Genomic DNA, 20,354 nt, shown 5'->3' with positions numbered 1-20,354 from the left:
GTCGGTGTTATTCGGTGCTAACCAAGTATTGAGTCTCTTTCCCACGTGAAAGCAGCGGTGTTACTTTGTTCCAGCAGCGTATTGCTCATTCGTATGACACGCCTTGCCCCTGACAGGTTTCTTCCCTAGCCCATCTCCTGTTCTGCGATTATTGCCTTTTCTTTTATTTGATTTTTAACTCATGGAGGAAGCACTCTTCGGCTGCAGAGAGGCTTATGGGTTGTGGTCATCCAGCCCCGGTTTTCGTTTTCTCAACAGACACGAGCAATAACGCGGTATTGTTTGCATGGTGACCCCGTTCGAGTTTCCAAACATGAGGCCTTCACACACATACCACACATTTACCGCCGAGCGAGACCTTTCCCCACTTCGTCCAGACTCGATGGTATTCTGCCTGTTGTTTGTTGCCAGCCCTTTCGTGCCACTGCCATCCCTTTTTCTCTCTCTTCTCCACTCCCTGGCCCTCGTCTTGCGTTTTGTCATGATACTGTAGGAGATAATGAGGCCAGCGGGACGGCAAGACCGGCTAGCTTTGGTGCGGGAAGCGCAACCAAGGAGAAGACGCGCCAGCCATTCCGGCGACCATCTGCCTAGGTAGGTAGCCGGTTGGCCAGGGAGGAGGTTGGGCTAGACACGTACTGGCTGAAAGGGGACATGTCTCAAATCGACACTCATACGGAGATTGAAGGCCGAGTTCTACGGCCAGGCTAGGAGTAGTTGTAAATAAAACCGGTGTCTATCAAGAGCGGACAGGAGAGGCGTGTGATGGGGCTAACTCGTGACTCTTCACCGACATATTTCCCCAGTACCCCATTATTCATACTCTAGTTCAACGGGGGGTTTTTTTTTCCATGGTAAACCTCTTGTACCCTTCCATACCCCGTCACTGACGCTGCTGCTGGTACGGCTGGTAAGCCTGCGAGTCCGCAAAGGGATCGTACTGCTGCTGCTGGCTCTGCAGCACGAGCGGCTTCCTGTCGCCCTCACCGTCACCCGATCCCGGGGCGGCAGTAGCGGCCTCGTCGCCAACAGGAGGGTACGCGCCGCGGGCGATGGCGGCGGCCTCTGCGGCCCTGCGGACGCTGCGGTGCTCGCGGCGCTCGCGGCAGCAGCAGAAGCAGATTGTGGCGGCGCCCGCGACGGCGGCGACGGCCAAGACGAGGCCGATGACGACGCCCGCCGTGGGCACGCGGTCGTCGAGGCGGTCGCACGTCGTCGTCGTCGTCGTCTGGTTACCCTGCCTGTCGGACCCGCACCGCCAGCCCGGCAGGCACTCGGCGACGGCGAGGCCGGTCGGGAAGCACGGCAGCTGCCGGCCCGACTCGGGTCCCGTCGTCTGCACCGGGCACGTCGTCGTGGAGATGGTGCGGGTCGTGCGGCAGACTGCTGTCTGCGGGGGGGATGATGTGGTTGCTGTTGTTGCTGCCGAGGCGGCGGGGGGAGCAGCCGTCGTCGTCGTCGTCGTGCCGCCCTGGGTTTGGCGCGCGTCGAGTATGCGCGGGGCAGGGGTGGCGGCCGCCGCGGCCGCGGCCGCCTCCCGGCCATGGTTCTGGTGGTGGTGGTGGTGGCGCCGGCGCAGGTCGGCCATGCTGGGGCTGTCGCCGAGCTCGTCGCAGCGGCGGAGGGCCCACTCGGCCTCGACGGCGGCCTCGCGGCGGGTGCAGCCGGCGTCGACGAAGCAGCGCTGTATGTCGGCCGCCTCGACGACCGCGCCGTACCCCAGGACCTGGCCGAGGCCGCCGGCGGCGGGCCAGCTCTGGGCTGGGTGCGAGAGGCAGTAGCTGATGCTGCCGGCGTGGCCGCACGCGGCGAGGTCGGCCAGCTCGGCGGAGCGCGAGGCCAGACAGAGGGCCCGTTTGCTGCTGCTGCTGCTGCCAAGTGCCGTGGCTGCGGTGCTGGTTACTGAGAGGAGGAGGGTGAGGGCCGCGAGGGCTGACTGCAGCGGCGTGTGCCGGCTTGGGGGCCTGACTGCCATGGTTGAAGTAACGTCTTTCCACTGCCGATGTTGAGACTCGGGCGGGATATCTCGACGGAGGTCGCCGTATAGGTGTGAAGCTCACTCTGTTGCTACCAGAAAAAGATATTTGGGTGCCAAGACGGAGAAGACAAGAGACCTCTAGAAGGGGTGTGATCGGACCACGGCTATGGAGGACAGGAAGAGGGTGTGTTGAGCCCTATATGACCGGACAGCAGGACGCCCGCCATCCACGACTGGGGCGTAGTTGCTACAAACGACGCTGCAGAGGTAAAGAGAAGAAAAAAAAGGACGCTACTCCAGCAGCCCGGGGCTCGTGAGCTGCGCGCATCCGCAGCAAACGCCAAGCCCCCGGCCAGCTCAAGATGCCTTGAGGGACCTGTTCTAGCGCTTGCTGCGCGCCAGATCTGCTCTCACCTACAGCACGCACGGAGATTGGAGCCGTTCTGGGGGTCAAGACGAGGAGAAGGATTTGTGACGGCGTCGCATCGGGGCTAACAGTAGACAAGACGGGCAGAATCAGCTGGCGCGCTGTAAAAGTGCTGGCTGGCTGGCGGGGCAAGTACATATCATCCATCACCCTCGCGCCCCTTTTGGAGGTCTGCATGTGAGCATCGTGCACACAGCTGGTACCATCTACACTTGGGCGCAAACGTGGCTGGCTGCTTTTTTTTTTTTTTGGAGATCTAGACCCCACGCCTTTGGGTCCCCTCTGGCACAGTAAACAGCCAGCCGCCCCTTCCAAAATGCAAGTCAGCTGCTAGCGCCTCGATTGATTGGGGGAGGTGCGGGATGAGATGCTGTGGGCTGGGGGGCTAGGCTAGGGCCCAGGATGGTCAGCATGCGGCTGAAGGAGGACATGTGCCGAAGCCACGCAGCTGCCCGAGACGCCAAGGCGGACCAGCACGAATCCAAACGGTAGCTGGGATGTGATGACAGCTGCCGCGTTGGGCACGAGAGCTGAGGGTGTGGCTATGGGTGGTTGGACTATCAAGCGATGGTTTTGATTTTGATATGAACCGGACTATGGCACAACATGGACTGATGCTGTATGTGATGCTCCCCTTCCTAGAGCAGAAATAGCACCCTCAAAACCCACCCACCATCTTCGTTCCGAATTCGGATCTTATCCAAACACTTGGTTCTCAGGCGTACGAGTGAGGACGGCGGCGCCATAGAACCCCAGGCTCCTGGCATCACACCTCATCCTGGCACGACAAAGGTGCCCTCGTCTTTTGTCCTATTACTTGCTGTGCGTCTTTTCGCACCCATAACCCGTCAGCAAACAGCCAGTACATTCCAGGGACATGACAACGACAGGACTTACCGGGCAGTTGTCGCAGCTGCATTCCTGGCCGCAGGCGCAGGTCTTGGAAGTCTCGCAACCGCAGTTGGCCATTTTGACTGTTTGTTGGGATATGGGTGTGGCTGGTTGTCGTTTGTGATGTTTGAACAGGTCGTGAGAAAAACTTGTTGTGTGCGTGTTTGTGTGGATGTGTTTGAAACTGCTGCCACGGAGGAAAGGGCCCTATAAGTATCCGCTGGCGCGGCAGCAAGCTTGCCACCACGGGACAAGCGGCGAAGCTTAAAAACAAGCTCCTCGTGATGATGAGGTCAACTCGTCCGCCACATGGTGGTGGGTAAGGATGACTTTGGCTCCGAGGCTCTCTTGCGGGCTTTGTGCATGGCTATCAGCCAACCAATGATGATTTGTTGCGTCGGGCCAACATCAACCAGTACCACTTGCTTCGGACGAGGCGAGACGGGACGGGACGAGACCAGCCAGATGGCCAGCCACCTCTCACATGCGGACGCCACCCAGTCGAGATCGACGGGGCCTGGCCAGACTCACATGAGCAGAACCTACAGTGAGGGCCAAGTGGGTTTCTTCCAAACAAAAAGAGGGTTCATTCCCGCACAAAACATATCTAATATACCAAGAAATGCCGTCGTGGTCCCGTACGCACCAGTCCTCCAAGACATCCTTTCGTTCTAATCGTCGCATATGAAACAATCCAGATATTATGATGTCACCGAAAAGAAAATCGGCCCAGGGGAAAAAGGTGCCGTGTTCGCCACAGCCCGGTTGGACCCCGGCTCCTCTAGGTAGGTGATTTGAATGCCACGCGCAAGAAGGAAAAGAAGAGTGTCGCGGACAGAGAAGTAAAGACAGTCTAATGTGGCGCAAGAAACTACAAGCGAAAGAAACGAGAAAGGTCTCGTTCGAATCGAGGGAGATCAAAGACGGCAGACATGCTAACGAGGGGTACTCCTCAGTCATCCCATTCCTCGTCTAGCTGGTCGATGAGGCGGTTCTCGTCCTCCCTGTTCCTACTCCTGCCGTTTGGCGACGAGGAGATGATGCGGTACCCTCGCCGCCCGGGCAGGCAGCGGGAACACGACGATGTGACGACGACAAACATGTCCTAGCATTCAGGAGGCGGCGGTCAGCAAAATGAGGACAAGACAAGAGTTTGGGGCGGGGGAGGGGAGCAAGCCAGGCAACAAGCCACGCACCGAGAGAAACTCCCAGATGCCGGCCCACAGGCTGTAGTTTGGAAGCTGGCGCCAGCCGCGGGCGTGGGCGACGGTGCGCTGGTAGAAGACGCCACCGAGGACGTAGACCATGACGGCGATGATGAGGATGATGGCGAACAGGCCGCCGGGGCCGACGCTCCCGGGCGGGTGGGGCTCGACGCCGGCGCAGGCGCGGGACGAGCGCACGTCGAAGAAGTAGGCGCAGCCGTCCGGGGAGCTGCCGATGTACGACACGGCCGCCTTCTCGCCCACCATGTCGTGGTCGCACACGAAGGACAGCGTGGCCGACTTGCGACGCTCGCGCGACGCCTCGCTCTGCCGCACCCGGTCCCGGCGCGCCGCCTCGGCCGCCGCCTCGTCGTCGAACCCCTGGTGCGCCGCCCCCGAGTGCACCGACGACGGCGCCCGCTTGTCCCTGGCCTTGGCGTCGCCGCCGCACGGCGAGCCGCCCGTGTACTGCAGCGAGACCTTGCGCCCGCGCGCCGTGAGGACCGACGATGCTTGCCTAGGATGCCCGAAGTTTGTGTGTCAGCAGGGGCCGCTTTTCCTTTGCCCTTTCCTTGGCCCTTCCTCCTCCTGACGATTCCAGAGACGTAGAAAGAAAACTCACCCTAGCGAGTACACCTTGCCCTCCAGCTCGTAGTGCGCGCTCACATTCTTCCAGGCGGCCGAGCCCTCGAGCCCAACCACGTCCTTGACCGGCTTGACGACGGGGGCGCAGATGTTGAGGGTGAAGTTTGCCGGGTGGTCCCAGCCGCGGGCGAAGTAGTCGGCCGTCGGCACGCCCGACTTTGGCTTGGCGCCGTGCTCTGGGGGCGCGACGGCCGTGTCCTTGCGCAGGTCGTGGAAGCCCACAGTCGACGTTGCGGTGCAGGGCTCGGCCGTGGTCGTGGTCTTATCCGGGTCGGCGGCGGCGAGGGCGGCCAGCGCCAGCAGCAGCGTGGCGGGCCCTGGGGCGGGCGCCATGGAGAGTCTCATCGTAGGGGGGGAAGCGGGCGGCACGGGAAGGGTTCGGCGGGATCGGGCCGTGTCGTGTCGTGTCGTGTCGTGTCGTGGTCGGGGGTTGTGGGTGGTGTTGATTGCTGGGCCGACCACTGGGCGTGGTGTTTTGAGGGGGGATTGCTTATGGATGATGATGGATCTATGTCTGCGCATCAGCGAAAGAATCAACGACGACGTGGAGCCGGCAATTGGCGGCGTCACGTAGTGGGGCCCTACGAATCGTGGCGACCGAGCTGGGCGCCGGGCCCATTGTGGTAATAGAGTTTGCGGATTAAGCTGTCGGAATCTGCCCGGTGCTGTTTACTGCGCCATCATTGATGTCTTGCCAGCCTATCAAGGCACGAGTATTGATTGGGCAATGGAGAAACAGTCAGAGGCTCTCCCGCGGTCGCGTCACTGTCTGTGCTGTGGTGGACAGTTCGGAGGGTCAAACCTACGTAATGTCAATCCCCATCCCAGAAGCTTCAGGCAAACGCTGCTCTTTCTTTGTCAGCAGGCTGGTGTCACGGGTAATAATCTACTTCTAACCGGCTCTAGGAAATGGGAAAAACGCGGGTACTGGGATTGTACCTTTTTGCGGGCTGCAACGTGTAAAAGTACCTCCCTCCTTAACAATTTGTTAGTAAAAAGGGAATTTTTGCGGGAAAAAATCCCGGTGCACTAACATTGCAGGGTATATTGTTATTGGGGATTTTTTATTAACTGCATACGTTTTCGTTACAGGCTACAAATAGCAAATAAAAAAGGGTTGTATAAAAAGTTACTAAATCGAAAAAACGTGCACGCGTTATTATTGCGCTTTATAAATTTTAAATAATAAATAACAAATATATATATTTATTTATTTACCTTGTTCGAGCTATATAGCACATAAGGTATATGTTACGGGACCAGACCAAGGTAGTACCTGTTACACCAAGGCAAAAGAGGAACGTTGTTGTAGCTGGGGCTACAACCCATGCGAGGTCCTTATAAGCGACTGTACCGTGACAACTACAGCATTGCCTTTTTGGTTGGTGCAAATCCCTAACACCGGTTCGCTCGGGGCGCGTCGAGCTCCGGACCGCCGTTCTTACCAAGGCCTCTGAGCGAGTTCTGCCCTTGGGCTTCGACTTTATCGTCCAGCAGTTCGTCTCGCTCGATGTGTCCCGTCATCCCCGAATCCTACTACTCATGCTCTCACGATGCACCCCTAGACCGCCTAGCCTACAAGTTGCTTTTATTAGGCAGCAGTCGGATTTCCTTACTTGTCATTTGACCACCCTCTGCTAAAGCCCCTCGCCGCCTCCGTATCCCCGCCACGCGAGCATTGTAACGGTTCCAGTAGCGGATTGAAGCCACAACCTCGTTTGTTGTCAGGAGCTGATAGTGCTGAAAAGGGTGGTGGAGTGGCATCGGTGCCGAAGTCCATACTCGAGGCGGCTCCCAGGTGATGCAGGGGGAGATGGTGTAGTGCGTACCATTAAGCTTCGGCTAAGCCGTTCGTCCGCGGTTTGGGCACGAGGGTTCCGTGCGGATTAGTCGGGTGGTAAGTGGTAGGGTCCGCTGGAGCCTCAGGCGGAGTAAGCCTGGTAGTGTAATGAGCCACGTCCCGTGGAACGAATGTTGGTTTATCAGCGTTTCGAAGGCGCGGAGGCGCGTTGTATCGACTTTTGGGCAGTGCTCGTCTGGATGCTGTTAAGCCGATAGTTTCCTGGGGCACGCCGTCTCTGCTCACGGTGCGCGCGCTCCAAAAGGTTCGCTTAATGTGCCTGGGAACATCCGGGTTGGAAGAGAAAGGGTCCCGTCCCGCAGTGTCAATTAAGCGCAAGTAGCTGGCCGAACAGCGGCCAAAGGTGAGGCTGCGCGGGAAGATGCGCGGGAGTTGTTGCCGGTAGTGACCCGGCGCTCGTCGGGTGTGAACTTTGGGAGCTTTTTCCTTGTCTCGACCGTTGTGATGGCGGCAGAATACCCTCCACTGCACAACGTACCCGGGAGCCGTCCACTGCCTGCCGTAAATGGTCTCCAGCGCGGTCGCTTTAGGAATTCGCCCCGTGATAACAGCGTTCCTTTGACCGTGCTGGCGGCATCCTCCGATTCGCGTCCATCCCGTGGAGCCATAACGTAATAGGGACGGGAGGTTGGGGTTCTTCCTGGTGCTATGGCGTAGCGTGCCCTCTGTGCAGCCTAGCCTTACATTGGGTACTTGGGCCTCCAATTAAGCCAAAGTCGCGACTTTGGCTTAGTCGTCCTTTTGGTAGCAAGTGGGTGGAGGCTCCTATTGCCGAACCGTGACAAAAGGGGCCATTGGTGGAGGCCACTTTCGACCAGCACCCGCATCTGGCGAATCGCAGGTACTTGACCTCGGAACGTACCTGCCTGGTCTATGTACCTAATTGAGCTATGCACCGGGATACACGCGCCTACTGGGATGGCGCCGGTCAAATAGCGGTGCCAACCAAGGGCGGGCACGCGACGCACCGGCTAGGTATAAGGGCGACACGAACGCGTCCCCGCTCGAGACTTGATCCACTGTAAGGCCAAAACCACGAGACGGACTCTCTACCCCCAACTTAACCAAGGAGGATTTCCAGTCCCAAGTTAGGGGCCCAATAAAGGCAGCGAGGGCCGACTATTCCTCTCCTCCGGATATGCCGGATTCCTCCGGATTCCATTCCATGTACCCGCAGCCACCAGCGTACAAACGAGAGCAGCAAAAAGATCCGCGGCCGATAGCCTGGACTGAAGGTTAACGTCCAATCCCATAGTTACAGCCGCGATCGTCTAAGAGGCCGGCGTTTACGACGCGGTGGTCGCGAAAGCTAATCCACCGGAACTAAAATTTCCTACGTAATTGCCACACGGAGCTTCCACCACTTAACAAAAATCGGCTTAACAACATTCTTTTACATTTTGGGGCTTTTTATTCGCCACGCTCAAGGTATATAAGTAAGGGCAGGTGCCGGGTGGAAGGAGGGGAGGCGGTAAAGTCGTTATTCGAAAAGTTTCGCGATAGCGGCGTGCCAGTTCCGCCTGGCGCGCAGCAGCTTAACAACGGCTACGTGCCCGTTCACCGCGGCCCATGACAGCGGCGTCCGCCCTTGTAAATCTTTCGCGTTAACGTCGGCTTTGCCTGTAGCGAGCAGCAGTTCGACGACGGCCTTGTGCCCGTTCGCCGCGGCCTCTGACAGCGGCGTCCGCCTGCGGTTATCCCTCGCGTTAACGTTGGCTTTGCCTGTGGCGAGCAGCAGTTCGACGACGGCCTTGTGCCCGTTCTCCGCGGCCCATGACAGCGGCGTCCGCCTGCGGTTATCCCTCGCGTTAACGTTGGCTTTGCCTATGGCGAGCAGCAGTTCGACTACGGCTTCGTGCCCGTTCTCCGCGGCCCATGACAGCGGCGTCCGTCCGTATTTATCCTTCGCCTCAACGTTGGCCTTCCCCGCCGCCAGCAGCGTGACGACGGCCTCGTGCCCGTTTTCGGCGGCCCACGACAACGGTGTACGCTCGTATTTATCCTTCGCGTCGACGTTGGCTTTGCTTGTAGCGAGCAGCAGTTCGACTACGGCCTCGTGCCCGTTTTCGGCGGCCCACGACAACGGTGTACGCTCGTATTTATCCTTCGCGTCGACGTTGGCTTTGCTTGTAGCGAGCAGCAGTTCGACTACGGCCTCGTGCCCGTTTGCCGCGGCCCATAACAGCAGCGTTTGCCCGTATTTATCTTTCGCGTCGACGTCGGCTTTGCCTGTAGCGAGCAGCAGCTCGACGACGGCCTTGTGCCCGTTCGCCGCGGCCCATGACAGCGGGGTCCACCCGTCGTTACTGTCCTTCGCCTCGACGTCGACTTTACTTGTAGCGAGCAGCAGCTCGACGACGGCCTCGTGCCCGTTCGCCGCGGCCCATGACAGCGGCGTCCGCCCGTATTTATCCTTCGCCTCAACGTTGGCCTTCCCCGCCGCCAGCAGCTTGACGACGGCCTCGTGCCCGTTTTCGGCGGCCCACGACAACGGCGTCCGGCCGTGCTCTGTATACTTTGCTTCCATGGCGGCGCCTTCATCTTTGAAAAAGGGGCTATCCATTATCCCCAGCACCTTCCTATCCACCTCTCTCCAAGGCCCGTGCCCAGGAGATGTGTTGTCCACACTTCTCAATGCTGCCCCAGTCCCATAAACCCCCATGGCCTTTCGGAAAGACTTTACTGCCTCTTCATATCGTTCCATTCCGTTCAGTAGCATTCCGGAATTCCATAATCTGGCCGCTTTGTCCAAATGACCTTGGCACCGGCACCTGGTCCTAGGACATTGAGGAACTCCTCGACTGCTCACGAAGTACTCATAGCTTTCTCCGGCTTGCGATTTTCTTCGAGATTCGTCCCAGTCCCAAACAAGCACCAAATCGGTGGGAAAGGTCGTTATTGAGTGTGACCACTTAGGCAGACGGTCTGTAGGGGGACCCGCAATCCTGATAATGGTCGAAAAACCGTCGCACGGCCTGATGATTGTCGACCTTGATGCTCCCTGCAGAAGGCAAACAACATCGCCTTTTTCGATGGCCTTTGCTGAAGCCTGGAAGGCGAACCGAGATTTGGGTTCCACCTCCGCATCGGGATGGTCGGGTGCAGTCTTCCAAGTGATTTCCATATCATCCCCGGCGGAGGATACTTCCCCAAAAACGTAGCCATTGGCTTCTACCACTGCTACCTCCTTGGCGTCCCATGTGCTGACAGACACCGCACTGGGGAGGCTGAAGTTAACAAGTTCGCGAAAAAGGTCATTCCACGAGGATTTGTAGTCGACTTTGATCCTAGGATCATCCGAGCTCATGCCAAGCAAGGCATAAACTTTGTCGAGAGGGTTGGTAGCCTGGCGAGTGTGGTACATATCCACCAGCTCATTTAGAGGGCGGATATTTAAGGAAAACCTGGCTGGCCGACTAGTGTCGTTTCTGTCATGCCGGCGCCGGAAGATTGCGTCCTTTATGAGATGGGCTATCGGTGGGATTAGGGCCTGCAGGTTCGGGTGCGTTTTATAGAACGGCCCAAGTACGCCCAAGCCCAAGCAGAACGCATATCCGTCGATTTCCGTAGAACCGTACTTGATCAGGACGTGTCGAGCTGCAGCAACCTCCTGAAGGACCTGCATCAACTTTGTTAATAGCGGCTTTGCTACTTGGTTGATCGTTTGCCACTTACCCAGATGCGCCGGAACCATTTCCGTTCAAGTAGACCGAGGATTGCTCGCCGCTCCCTTTCGTCCAGTTGGGAATCCACACGCTGCTCTTCAGCAGCAGCATGTTTAGCAGCAGCAGCAGCACGGATTGCTTCGAGGGCTCGACCCCCGCCGCCCGCTTGATCTCCGTTGTCCGATTGATCTCCGCTGTCTGGGGGGTCTACAAGCCACACAATTACTCGACTTGCTTTGGCATAAATCTTTGCCATAGACTGAACCTGCTGCCCTTTTTCCTCGTTGTCGTCTTGGTTGATGCAGATAGCATCTATCCATAGGACCCTCTCCACAAAGCAATCTCGAAGATGCGAAAGTGCATGGTGAAGGTTTGCCCGGACAGACTGCTCAACGCCGTCTATATAAATAGACAGTTTGTTTTTCTCAGATCCCCATACGTACGATAGGGCCTCGTAGGGATGGGTTCTTCCTGAGTCCAACATAGAGCAGGTAATGAGTCGACATTCTATGCGGGAATTCTGGTCTTGATGGGGCAGAAGCTGGAGTAACCGCACACTGCCTTTCGGCAAACGCTCATCGTATGGAGACATGGTGGTGAACGTATAGGCCAGTTGGAAGGGAGGCACTGGCATCTAATGGAGGCAAATTGACGGTCAACTGCGTATGTTCGCTAAGGAATAAAGTGTCTTGAGGGGCGGGGAGAGGGAAATCCCCTTTCAACCCGACGTTCGGCTGGATCGGTGCCCGACGCTCAGCCGCATCTGAACCGTCCTCGTCCGTGATTGGCTGTTTGTCGGCACGTCAGATAAACCCATGCGCGTTTCCCTGGTCTGCATCTACTCGGGGGTTGTACGTTGTGGACGTCAGTCCACAAAGTACAACCCCCGAGTATCTGCCCTGTTTCTTTACAAAAAAAACACCAGAACAGTTCCTCTTTTTTCCTCGCGCGCCTGTCTTCTAAGAGCCTTTCGTTCCTCAAGGCATAGATACTTACGCACAAAGTACCCCACCTCTCTGTGGCCCTACATTTGGCGGTCCTCAGCCCTCAAGCGCCACAGTCGCTATGCACCGCCGACTGCATCATCTTCTTCATCATTTTCTTTCCTTGCCGTCGAGCGCTGTGAAGTCGATGGATCGGGTACTTGACGTCTTTTCCGGATATCACGGGGTAGTGCCCGTCGCACTGACTTGTAGCCATGCGAGACTGAGAATGCGAGGATCCGGCGGTAGGCTCCATGCTCACGCTCCACAGTGCGGAAGAGCTCGGCGATGGCCCGCGAGGGCGTTCTGCCGGTTGGTAATATCAAGCCTCCGGCGTCGCATTCCCTACGGTCGCCTTCCTGCCAAATACTAGCAAAATGTTTTTTTTTTTGGACCCGGGGCGAAGTGTTAGAGCCAGATGGGGGGTCAATAAACTAGTGGTGCGGAAAGTTGTTCATTCAAGGAATCTGCCCTGTGGGCCTCTTCGCGAGGCGGGGATATCTGTCTATGGCGGGGTAGAGCTACGTGCTAATCACATAGTCGCTGCACCCCTTGGTAGCCGTGGCACGAAGGCCGTGCCCGAAATATTGCTTTATGTGTATCGACCCATTAGCAGTTACCGTACAATTCCTGGATATTTTTTTGCCCCATGCAAATGCGTGCGCTTCGCCGGACACCGGACGAGCGTTTTGACGTCCGCATGACGTCCGTGCGCGCACGCCGCCATAAGTGCCGTGCCTTCGGCCGGGCCCTCGAGCTCCGGGTTGGTCCGTGACAAAAGTTACTCGGCTCCTATACGAAGCCTTTAATCGCTGCCATGCACAGCGGTGTTATGGCGCGGCGTGCCCTAACACTTCTTACCGGCCCGGGCACTTCGGGCCTGTCCCTCTACCAGGAAGAATCTTCCTTTGCTTACTTTTGTCTCCTGCCCTCGTCGCCGTGACACAGGGGGTCATATGACCAGGCCTCACGCACGATCCCCAGGGCCGGCCTTTGGCCGACCTCTTTACCCAATACCATCTTGCCTTGACTACTGTTTATCCGCCCTACGCGCTTTGATAATTTGGCTATTAAAAGCTAGAAAACAAAGAAGAGAATCGGTGCGTTGCACCGGGTAACGCGTGCAGAGATTTATCCGCGCGTTGCCCCCTGCAGGGGTCACGTGGTCACGTGACGTCGTGGCCCTCCAACTTGCGATCTGGAGGAAGCCTGCAAGGCCGTGCCGCTCCATACACTGTTGCGCCACTACCCGTCGGGAACGTTTTGGAACTAGCCCGAAATAACCCCACGGGGCCTGGGCAAATCTGTGACGTGTTGTGCACTGGAAGGGGTCCTCCAGGGGAGGTCTCAGAGGTTCAGGTTACTCAGCTGGAGATGCAAGGGTGTAGTGCATTCAGCGATGAATTCCGAATATCAAGAAACGGTTGCTTGCCCTCCAGATCCCTTGACAGGGGATCTTGCGGGCCCTACTTATACATAATGCCGTAGGGCCTCATGTCGTCACGCTGCAATCCTTTCGAAGCCTCTGGTTGCCACGCTGTAATCCTGTTCGTAGGAAGTGGTTGTTATACCGTCATCCAGGCGTTTGTCACTCTGTCATTCTTTTCCGGATGGCTTTCCAGCCTCCTAGCTCCCGTCCGGGAGGCGTTAACTCGTGGGGTATTACAAAATCGCTGTGATTTAATGGTGCCATGTGATACAGAAATTGATGTGGGTGTACAACGTACTGGGGCTGACGCACTTTGTTGAGAGCCGCGTCCGAATCGGCCCGCGTCCGGTAGCGGCTCGCTAAATCGGACCTGGCAATGTTATTGGTTCGCCAAGTGCACAGACAGGAAAAGGTGACGTTATGGACGTGCTACACCTGTTCGTCTAGTTAGCTCGTGGTCGTTGCTACTTCCGGGCGTTGTCCGAGTCTGAGTTCCACTTGTGCCCTGGCCTCTACTACCTCCTCCTCTGGGAGGTATAGGGCTGACTTGATCTTCCGCTGGGGCCGGCACTGTCCTATGGTTCGACACCCAGTACCCCAGTTTGGCGTGTGCCTCTGGGGCCCGAACGCTAGATCCAGGGTGTTGCCTTTGCGGTAGGTGGGTGTTTTGTCAGGGTTCAACAGGACTAGCCCTAGCTTTTCTGCGAGGTCTGCTAGTTCCTGACCCTTGCTGGTCCACCTGGGGTTATTGTTCCAGTCGGGGTGCTTTGCATTGAAGTCCCCGAGCACCCTCCTTTTCCCTGGGTCCAGTGCATCGCACCAGGCCCGGGCTCGTTTGTTTCTCCCCGGTGTTGGGTGCCAGTATGACGTTGACACCGCGAGTCCCTTTAGGCCCACCGATACCGAGTGGTATCTGGGTTTGTTTTCCACGGACCAGCCTGCAAGGTGCTTGCCCACGTACACTTGCCGCCTTGCATTTTGGCCCTTCTTTGGCCGCACACACCCACGCTGGGTGTCTGCGGGGTTTATTGTTCAGTAGCGCTGGCTCACCGACGCACACCACGTCCGCTCTCTTTTCCCTGGCAGCCTCAAGCAGTCCGTCTATTGCTAGTACGTATATATAGCCTGGAATATACCCGCAATAATTTATTATGACGTTTTGCGCGCGCGAAGGATTAATTTGCGATCCGAATCCCTTCAGAAAAGTGGTTGTCGGCGGTTCAATTACCACTTTTAATTAACCTCCCGCTTAGTTGCGGTCAAATGCGCGTGGGGCCCACCCGCCACGTTGCGGCGGGCACCCTGTAGTACATTGTATAATAGCTTCGTATGATCGTATCCATCTTCGCATGTCAGGGCACTTCCCAAGCACCCGAGAGGTCCAACGCGGACGCTGTCCTCACCCATGTCTGCAATATCCACGGCCAAACGTCCATTTGCCTGTCCGCGGCGGGTCTAAGCCCAAAAAGGTTCGCGATCCACTCGCCGGCTCCGGGAACTGGGCTCTGTCCATGGGCCGATGGGAATGAATGGACGGGCCCACCTTCCCAAACAAGTATTACTAAGAGCCTTAGCTGCGCTACACCCCGGTTTGTTTCCTGCTATAAAACCCGAGGGCGTCGCCTTCCCTTCTGGCTTGCTCAGAGGTAGAGACACAACGGCGAGCTCTGGTCTCGCACATAGAGTCCGCCGTTAGCATCACAATGGCCTCCAAGACCAAAGCCACAGCCAAGCATGGCTACCACTTCTTTGGCCCGTAAGGAAAAACCCCACACGCTCCTAGCCGTTTGCACCCCGCCACTTGCCCATGCTGACACCGACACTGCCAAAGATATGGAGCCTTTGCTATCAGCTTCTGCCTCCCTGCACTGCTGTACATCCTCGCCTTTGCCTGCAACGATATTTCGGGCTGCCCGGCTCCTTCCCTCCTCAACTTGCGCTCGCTGAGCCTTGAGACCCTCAAGCAAGAGGTTGGCTGGCCTGGCTTTCGGGGTCTCATGAGCTGGAAGGCCACCCTCGCCGTCTTTGGCTACCACCTCCTTGGTGCCCTGCTGTACCGCTTTCTCCCTGCCACCGAGATGGAAGGCACCGAGCTTTTCTGTGGTGGGAAGCTGAAGTACAGACTAAACGGTACGTAGAGGCGTCAGGACCAACGCTCTGCCCCTTCCTTTGGCTTTACTGACCTTGGAGACTCAGCCTTTGCCTCGAGCATCTGCATCCTCGTGCTCTGTTTGGCCGGCACCATATCTCAGGGGTCCAGCTTCCCTGTGTGGGTTATCATTACCGAGGACTACTTGCAGGTCCTCACCGCCAACATGGCCATCGCGTATTTTCTGGCCACATTCGTCTATGTTCGCAGTTTCAGCGTCAAGCCTGGCAATCGTGAACGTCGTCAGCTCGCCGAGGGCGGTCAGACGGGCAACCCCTTTTACGACTGGTTTATCGGCCGGGAGCTCAATCCTAGGGTGACGCTGCCCATAATTGGAGAGATCGACATCAAGGAGTACATGGAGCTCCGCCCTGGGCTCCTTTTTTGGGCCCTCCTCGACCTCGCCTTTCTTGCCAAGCAGCACCGAAACTTTGGCTTCGTCTCAAACGGCGCCGTGTTCGTGACGGCAGTCCAGACGCTATATGTGCTGGACTCCCACTACAACGAGCCGGCCGTCCTTACGACCCTGGACATCATCTCCGACGGCTTCGGCATGATGCTTTCCTTTGGCGACATCGTTTGGGTTCCGCTTCTGCACTCGCAGCAGATGCGTTACCTCTCCGTCCACCCCGTCTCCCTCAGTCCCTGGGGCATGGCCGGCGTGGCCATACTGCTCGTCGCCTCGTTCGCCGCCTTCCGCCTTTCCAACAACCAGAAGAACCTGTTCCGCTCGAACCCCCAGGACCCCCGCGTCGCCCACCTCAAGTACATCGACACCAAGGCCGGCACCCGACTCCTCGTCAGCGGCTGGTGGGGCATCTCGCGCCACTTCAACTACCTGGCCGACTGGATGCAGGCCTGGCCTTACTCTCTCCCAACCGGCGCGGCCGGATATGTCATCCTGGCGGCTGGCGGCCAGGGCGACGATGGCCCGTCGTCCTTCCGGATGCTGGACGGCAGGGAGGTCGTCCCAGGCCCGGCCCAGTGGTATGGCGTCGTGTTCACCTATCTCTACGTCGTCTATTTTGCTTGCCTCCTGATTCACCGCGCGAGCAGGGACGACGAGAAGTGCGCGGGCAAGTATGGTCAGGACTGGGAGCGGTACAAAGCCATCGTGAGGTGGAAGATTCTGCCCTACGTGTACTGAGCACCGTTTGCTGGCGGTCTTGGTCGGAGGCTGTCCCATATATAGCCCGGCTCTAGTACGCCCGACTTCTAGGTCGAGCCCCTCGTCAAGCCACACCGGTTTCTTGGCCCGCTCTTAATATACGATAGAATAGTGGCTTCACAACATTGACAAAGGTTATCTTCGGCAGGCATTCCACGGTTTGAGAGTGTAGTATTCTGTGTGCCCCCTGCTTTCTGGTAAAATCACCTGGCGCCCAAGCCTTCCAGCGGTGAGTCAGCGTCATGGCCGCCCTCACCGGCCCCCAACGCGCAAGCTCGACTTGATGGCCATGGTTTTCGGAGCAATCTTCATTTTGTCATCTGTGCGCCTTTTCGTTCCACACATTCGCCACCCCGCTGTTCTGATGCTCTCATTTCTGAATACATACTGGGGGTTGTCGACCTTCGGGTCAGCCTGGCCCCTAGGATATGGGCGCCATATGACGGACGCCATGTCTTTCCGCCTCCGCCTTGTCGCACTCCATGAATCTATGCCTGTGATCCATCTCCAGGCCGTGCCGTCAGCGTTGACATAGCCGTTTGGCGAGAAATGGACGACTGCAGACCGCTCGCTGCTTCCATAATCCAGGGGCTTCATCGTGGGGCAGTTGAGCCGGAGGAGATCGGCATGCAACCCCTCCCACATCCTGTCCCGCCCAGGCATCCTGGCACATGTAGCCTACTTGAATGCGGTTGCCATCTCTGGCCTCTCCCGATCCCTCAGCCGTCACGCCCCTTCCCTCGAGTGTCGTTGGGTGCAAGTGTGCAGATCCAAGAGTTTGAACCAAGTTTATAAAATCCCGGGATTATAGGTACCCGTTCTGGGCCGACTTTCACGGCTACGCTTGTATCCTCAAAAATAGATGGGACCGAAAATGCTTGGCTACGACCATTGGCGACGGGAGCTTTTACACATCGCCGCCTCAGCAATTAGTACGCAAAGCATTCCAACTCTCCACCTTTAGGAAGCTTACATCTCACAGCACTCGAGTGGATAGCTCAGGCCTCCGTGGCCATATACGTGCGACGCCAAGGTGCGGGCGGCCGCGATGGAATCCAGTCCATGAGCACCATTGGCTGGCCTATTATTGTGACCAGCCGGCGCAGCCTTCCCCCGCCGAGGCGCCCCTCCGTTCCGCCACGGGCTCCCCGGCGTGCTGGCCGTGCATGCGGCCCAGTTAGCTTCGGCCTGGTTTCTGTTACGTTGCGATCAGAGGCGCGCTGCTCCTGCGGATGCACGCCGAGACCTGGGCAAAGAAGCTGGCCAAAGGGCCTGGCGGTCTGGCACACTCCTCGAGGATTGTCCCGGAAAGAATAAACTTGAGCTTGGGAGCAAAACACAGCTCTGAGCGGGATTCTTCCCTTGCTATCCTGTACTCCCCACCACGCCTGAGCATCACCTAGCCGCTGCTGTGTGGGATTAGGAGACACCATCGTGTTTTTCAGGGAGAATCCCTTGTCGCCAAGTCGAAATGCGGTGACATCCTGCTGGTATTTTCTACCATCACGACGGCAAACCACCGTCTGCAGCCGGGTGTGTCATTAAAGCCCAAAGGCCAGGCTTAGATGGGCGATGTTGCCTTTGGCAATATCGGCTTAAGGCCCCCCCTTTCATCCACGAGGCCATGGTATACACCAAATCATCATCAGGCGTACGAACCACTTAGGTACGTACCTACCTAGGCAGATGGTGATGGGAGCCGACCCGGCTCCCATCGCCTGTTTCCCCTGGCATCTTCCTACGCAGATCTGGATCCCCCGCCCAGGCCAATCCTGCATTTACGCGTATAAAAAGGCCCCGAAGGAAACTTGCTTGTTCACAACGCCACAATGCGCTGTGCCACCGCCAACCTTTTAGAGGCGGAACCCCCTGGATTCTCGGCGTCAGCGAACCTCAGTCTGGCATGCCGTATAGTCGAAGACTAACCCCCTTTGGAGTTTGGATCCCCGCGTCGGGTTCAGCCGCCACGGCATCTCGTCGTCATTTTACCCAATCGTGATGCGTTCTCGGACATTGAACGATCGGCTCCCGCCACAACCCCCCACACCCCGTAAGCACTTATGCGCCCAAATGGGACAACATCTCACGACATATTTTAGACGCCCACGAACGGGGCGATCAACAACTATTCCTCATTCCTGCCTCGCTGGAATCCAATTCACAGCATAATCATACCAGGGTCCCACTCCCAACGGACCCAACCTACAATTGCGCCCATTGCTCTGCACCCCTTGGCCTACATCATGGTCTCACTAGTGATCCATGTAACAGTTGTCGGTCATTAGACTTCCAAACAGGGAACTCCCGAGTAGATTTCGGTGTTTAGGAGGCCTTGTGTAACGCCTCCCTGGTGCGGGGAACCTACCGACAGTCGGACAAGGAAGTCTTAGGTGGGCCAAGCCATACAGTGCGTTATATGACCCCAAGATACTCGTCTAGGGAGGAAGATGCGCCTTGGGTGGTGAGAGTGCAATGTACTCCACTGGTCCTCACACATCTACTGATACCTGCGTGTTCGGCTACATCTGGCGGGAGCCCAAGGATCTTCAAAGCCACCAGCTGCTTCGCGAACAGGAGCTGCCAGCAAGTTGGGGTCGGTCGCACTGGAGGTGAGAGTACATCGGGGTCACGCGACAATGACGAGGAGCCGAGACCGTAGGATCTGATGGACGAGGGATCGTAGAGACATAGACGGATAGACGGGAAAGGAGTCAGTAAGTATGCACATAGCCAAGAGAACTCCAAGTATAAAGAGTTGAGATCCCTCGCCGTCTGGACACAACTTCTCTTGCTCATCAGGACATCAGCTCAGCAGAACCTCAAGCTTCCATCAGACCTTCGCTCTCAAAGACCAACAATTCCATCCTGAAACCGCAGTAATCTCAAGGTAGCCACCGAGCCATCCCCCATCCCACAAGCACATAAAAACGTCCAAACACCAAAAAACTAATAGAGTAACAGTGCCAACCACGCAGCCGCCAAAATGAAGTTCACAATCACCCTCGTCGCCATGGCCGCTCAGCTCGCCGGCCTCGCCGCCGCCGTCCCGGCCACCACGGAGCCCGCCGACTGCGGCGAGCTCGGCGTGCTGGAGTGGAAGCCCGAGGACTTCAAGGACAGGCCCGACGTCGACCTCGGCGCCATCCGCAAGTGCAAGGAGCCCTTCGCGCCCGGGAAGCAGCCCCACGATCCCCGCGCCGCCTCCAGCGCCAAGCGCGACGACGACCTCCTCGGCAACCCCCTGCACAAGCGTGCGTGCTGGTACGGCAAGGAGTTCGGCTGCACCGACGGCCACTGCTGGAAGAAGTGCGGCGACGGTCCGTGGTGCTGGACTGCTCGCAACGGTAAGGCTTTTTTTTCTCTCTTCCAACTTTTAATCCTCTCTCTCTTCTTTTCAAAGTGAGAAAGCCACAAAACTGACACAAAGAATTCTCACCCAAAACAGGCGGCTTCGGAGGCTGGTACACCTGCGGCAAGGACAGCGACTGCAACACTGGCCAGTCGTGCAGCCAGTCCACGAGCGGCTGCAAGGCGTGCGGCTGCAGCTGCTAGAGTTTTTCGCCACGCCAGCACCCGGAGAACGGCATGACCGAAGCTTGCAGTGCTTCTGCGAACGCCTGCCACTTCTGGTCTCGATCAGCAGCTCTCGGCCCGTCCAGTCAACAGTTTCGTCGCGCCTTCTATCTTTCTTTGCTCCTCTCCTTGTCTCTTGGATGCTTTGAAAAGAGACGCACTTAGGATTAAAATAGGGATTGGAGCACCGCTTTCTGTCACATAGTGTACACTTCAGTAGAGTCCCTCGTTTATCAAAAAATACACTGGTCGTGCTACCGCGTTTATTTGGGTGCGGTGACTTTTAGTTGAGATGCCTTGTTTTAAGCTAGTTTCGTAAGCAAACTACAGCCTGCTGAAGCAGGACTATGGCTTTGGTTTTATCTCACCACTTGGAATTC

The 20,354-nt window shown here is 57.3% G+C and overlaps 8 protein-coding genes across 8 annotated transcripts; 2 read left to right on the top strand and 6 right to left on the bottom strand.

Annotated features, from left to right (window-relative positions):
- Positions 1–883: 883 nt before the first annotated feature.
- Positions 884–2,636, bottom strand: GGTG_05981 (hypothetical protein; the record flags this gene model as incomplete). The annotated part of the gene is made up of 1 exon (XM_009223793.1): positions 884–2,636. The coding sequence occupies exon 1, from the start codon at positions 1,973–1,975 to the stop codon at positions 884–886; it is 1,092 nt and encodes a 363-aa protein (XP_009222057.1). The 5' UTR covers positions 1,976–2,636.
- Positions 2,637–3,101: 465 nt separating this feature from the next.
- Positions 3,102–3,374, bottom strand: GGTG_05980 (hypothetical protein; the record flags this gene model as incomplete). The annotated part of the gene is made up of 2 exons (XM_009223792.1): positions 3,102–3,215; positions 3,303–3,374. 2 exons carry the CDS (start codon positions 3,372–3,374, stop codon positions 3,102–3,104), a joined length of 186 nt encoding a protein of 61 aa, XP_009222056.1.
- Positions 3,375–4,248: 874 nt separating this feature from the next.
- GGTG_05979 (hypothetical protein) lies at positions 4,249–5,479 on the bottom strand (the record flags this gene model as incomplete). The annotated part of the gene is made up of 3 exons (XM_009223791.1): positions 4,249–4,401; positions 4,493–5,018; positions 5,124–5,479. 3 exons carry the CDS (start codon positions 5,477–5,479, stop codon positions 4,249–4,251), a joined length of 1,035 nt encoding a protein of 344 aa, XP_009222055.1.
- Positions 5,480–6,213: 734 nt separating this feature from the next.
- Positions 6,214–6,878, bottom strand: GGTG_05978 (hypothetical protein; the record flags this gene model as incomplete). Its single annotated transcript, XM_009223790.1, has 3 exons — positions 6,592–6,878; positions 6,365–6,374; positions 6,214–6,313 (listed from the first exon to the last, which is right to left on the bottom strand). Exons 1-3 carry the CDS (start codon positions 6,668–6,670, stop codon positions 6,214–6,216), a joined length of 189 nt encoding a protein of 62 aa, XP_009222054.1. The 5' UTR covers positions 6,671–6,878.
- Positions 6,872–7,802, bottom strand: GGTG_05977 (hypothetical protein; the record flags this gene model as incomplete). Its single annotated transcript, XM_009223789.1, has 2 exons — positions 6,872–7,706; positions 7,785–7,802. The coding sequence occupies 2 exons, from the start codon at positions 7,800–7,802 to the stop codon at positions 6,978–6,980; spliced, it is 747 nt and encodes a 248-aa protein (XP_009222053.1). The 3' UTR covers positions 6,872–6,977.
- Positions 7,803–8,248: 446 nt separating this feature from the next.
- GGTG_05976 (hypothetical protein) lies at positions 8,249–12,106 on the bottom strand. The gene is made up of 3 exons (XM_009223788.1): positions 11,669–12,106; positions 10,683–11,460; positions 8,249–10,626 (listed from the first exon to the last, which is right to left on the bottom strand). The coding sequence occupies exons 2-3, from the start codon at positions 11,304–11,306 to the stop codon at positions 8,488–8,490; spliced, it is 2,763 nt and encodes a 920-aa protein (XP_009222052.1). The 5' UTR covers positions 11,307–11,460; positions 11,669–12,106; the 3' UTR covers positions 8,249–8,487.
- A 2,462-nt stretch (positions 12,107–14,568) lies between these two features.
- Positions 14,569–16,548, top strand: GGTG_05975 (hypothetical protein). The gene is made up of 3 exons (XM_009223787.1): positions 14,569–14,840; positions 14,916–15,214; positions 15,281–16,548. Exons 1-3 carry the CDS (start codon positions 14,788–14,790, stop codon positions 16,378–16,380), a joined length of 1,452 nt encoding a protein of 483 aa, XP_009222051.1. The 5' UTR covers positions 14,569–14,787; the 3' UTR covers positions 16,381–16,548.
- A 2,421-nt stretch (positions 16,549–18,969) lies between these two features.
- Positions 18,970–20,076, top strand: GGTG_05974 (hypothetical protein). Its single transcript, XM_009223786.1, has 5 exons — positions 18,970–19,010; positions 19,085–19,115; positions 19,209–19,288; positions 19,363–19,745; positions 19,847–20,076. The coding sequence occupies exons 4-5, from the start codon at positions 19,385–19,387 to the stop codon at positions 19,951–19,953; spliced, it is 468 nt and encodes a 155-aa protein (XP_009222050.1). The 5' UTR covers positions 18,970–19,010; positions 19,085–19,115; positions 19,209–19,288; positions 19,363–19,384; the 3' UTR covers positions 19,954–20,076.
- Positions 20,077–20,354: the final 278 nt, after the last annotated feature.

This window comes from Gaeumannomyces tritici (genome assembly GCF_000145635.1).
Source record: "Gaeumannomyces tritici R3-111a-1 unplaced genomic scaffold supercont2.3, whole genome shotgun sequence".
NCBI lineage: Eukaryota > Fungi > Ascomycota > Sordariomycetes > Magnaporthales > Magnaporthaceae > Gaeumannomyces > Gaeumannomyces tritici.
The sequence above is the reverse complement of the archived record's forward strand: the minus strand, read 5'-3'. Positions and strand labels throughout refer to the sequence as shown.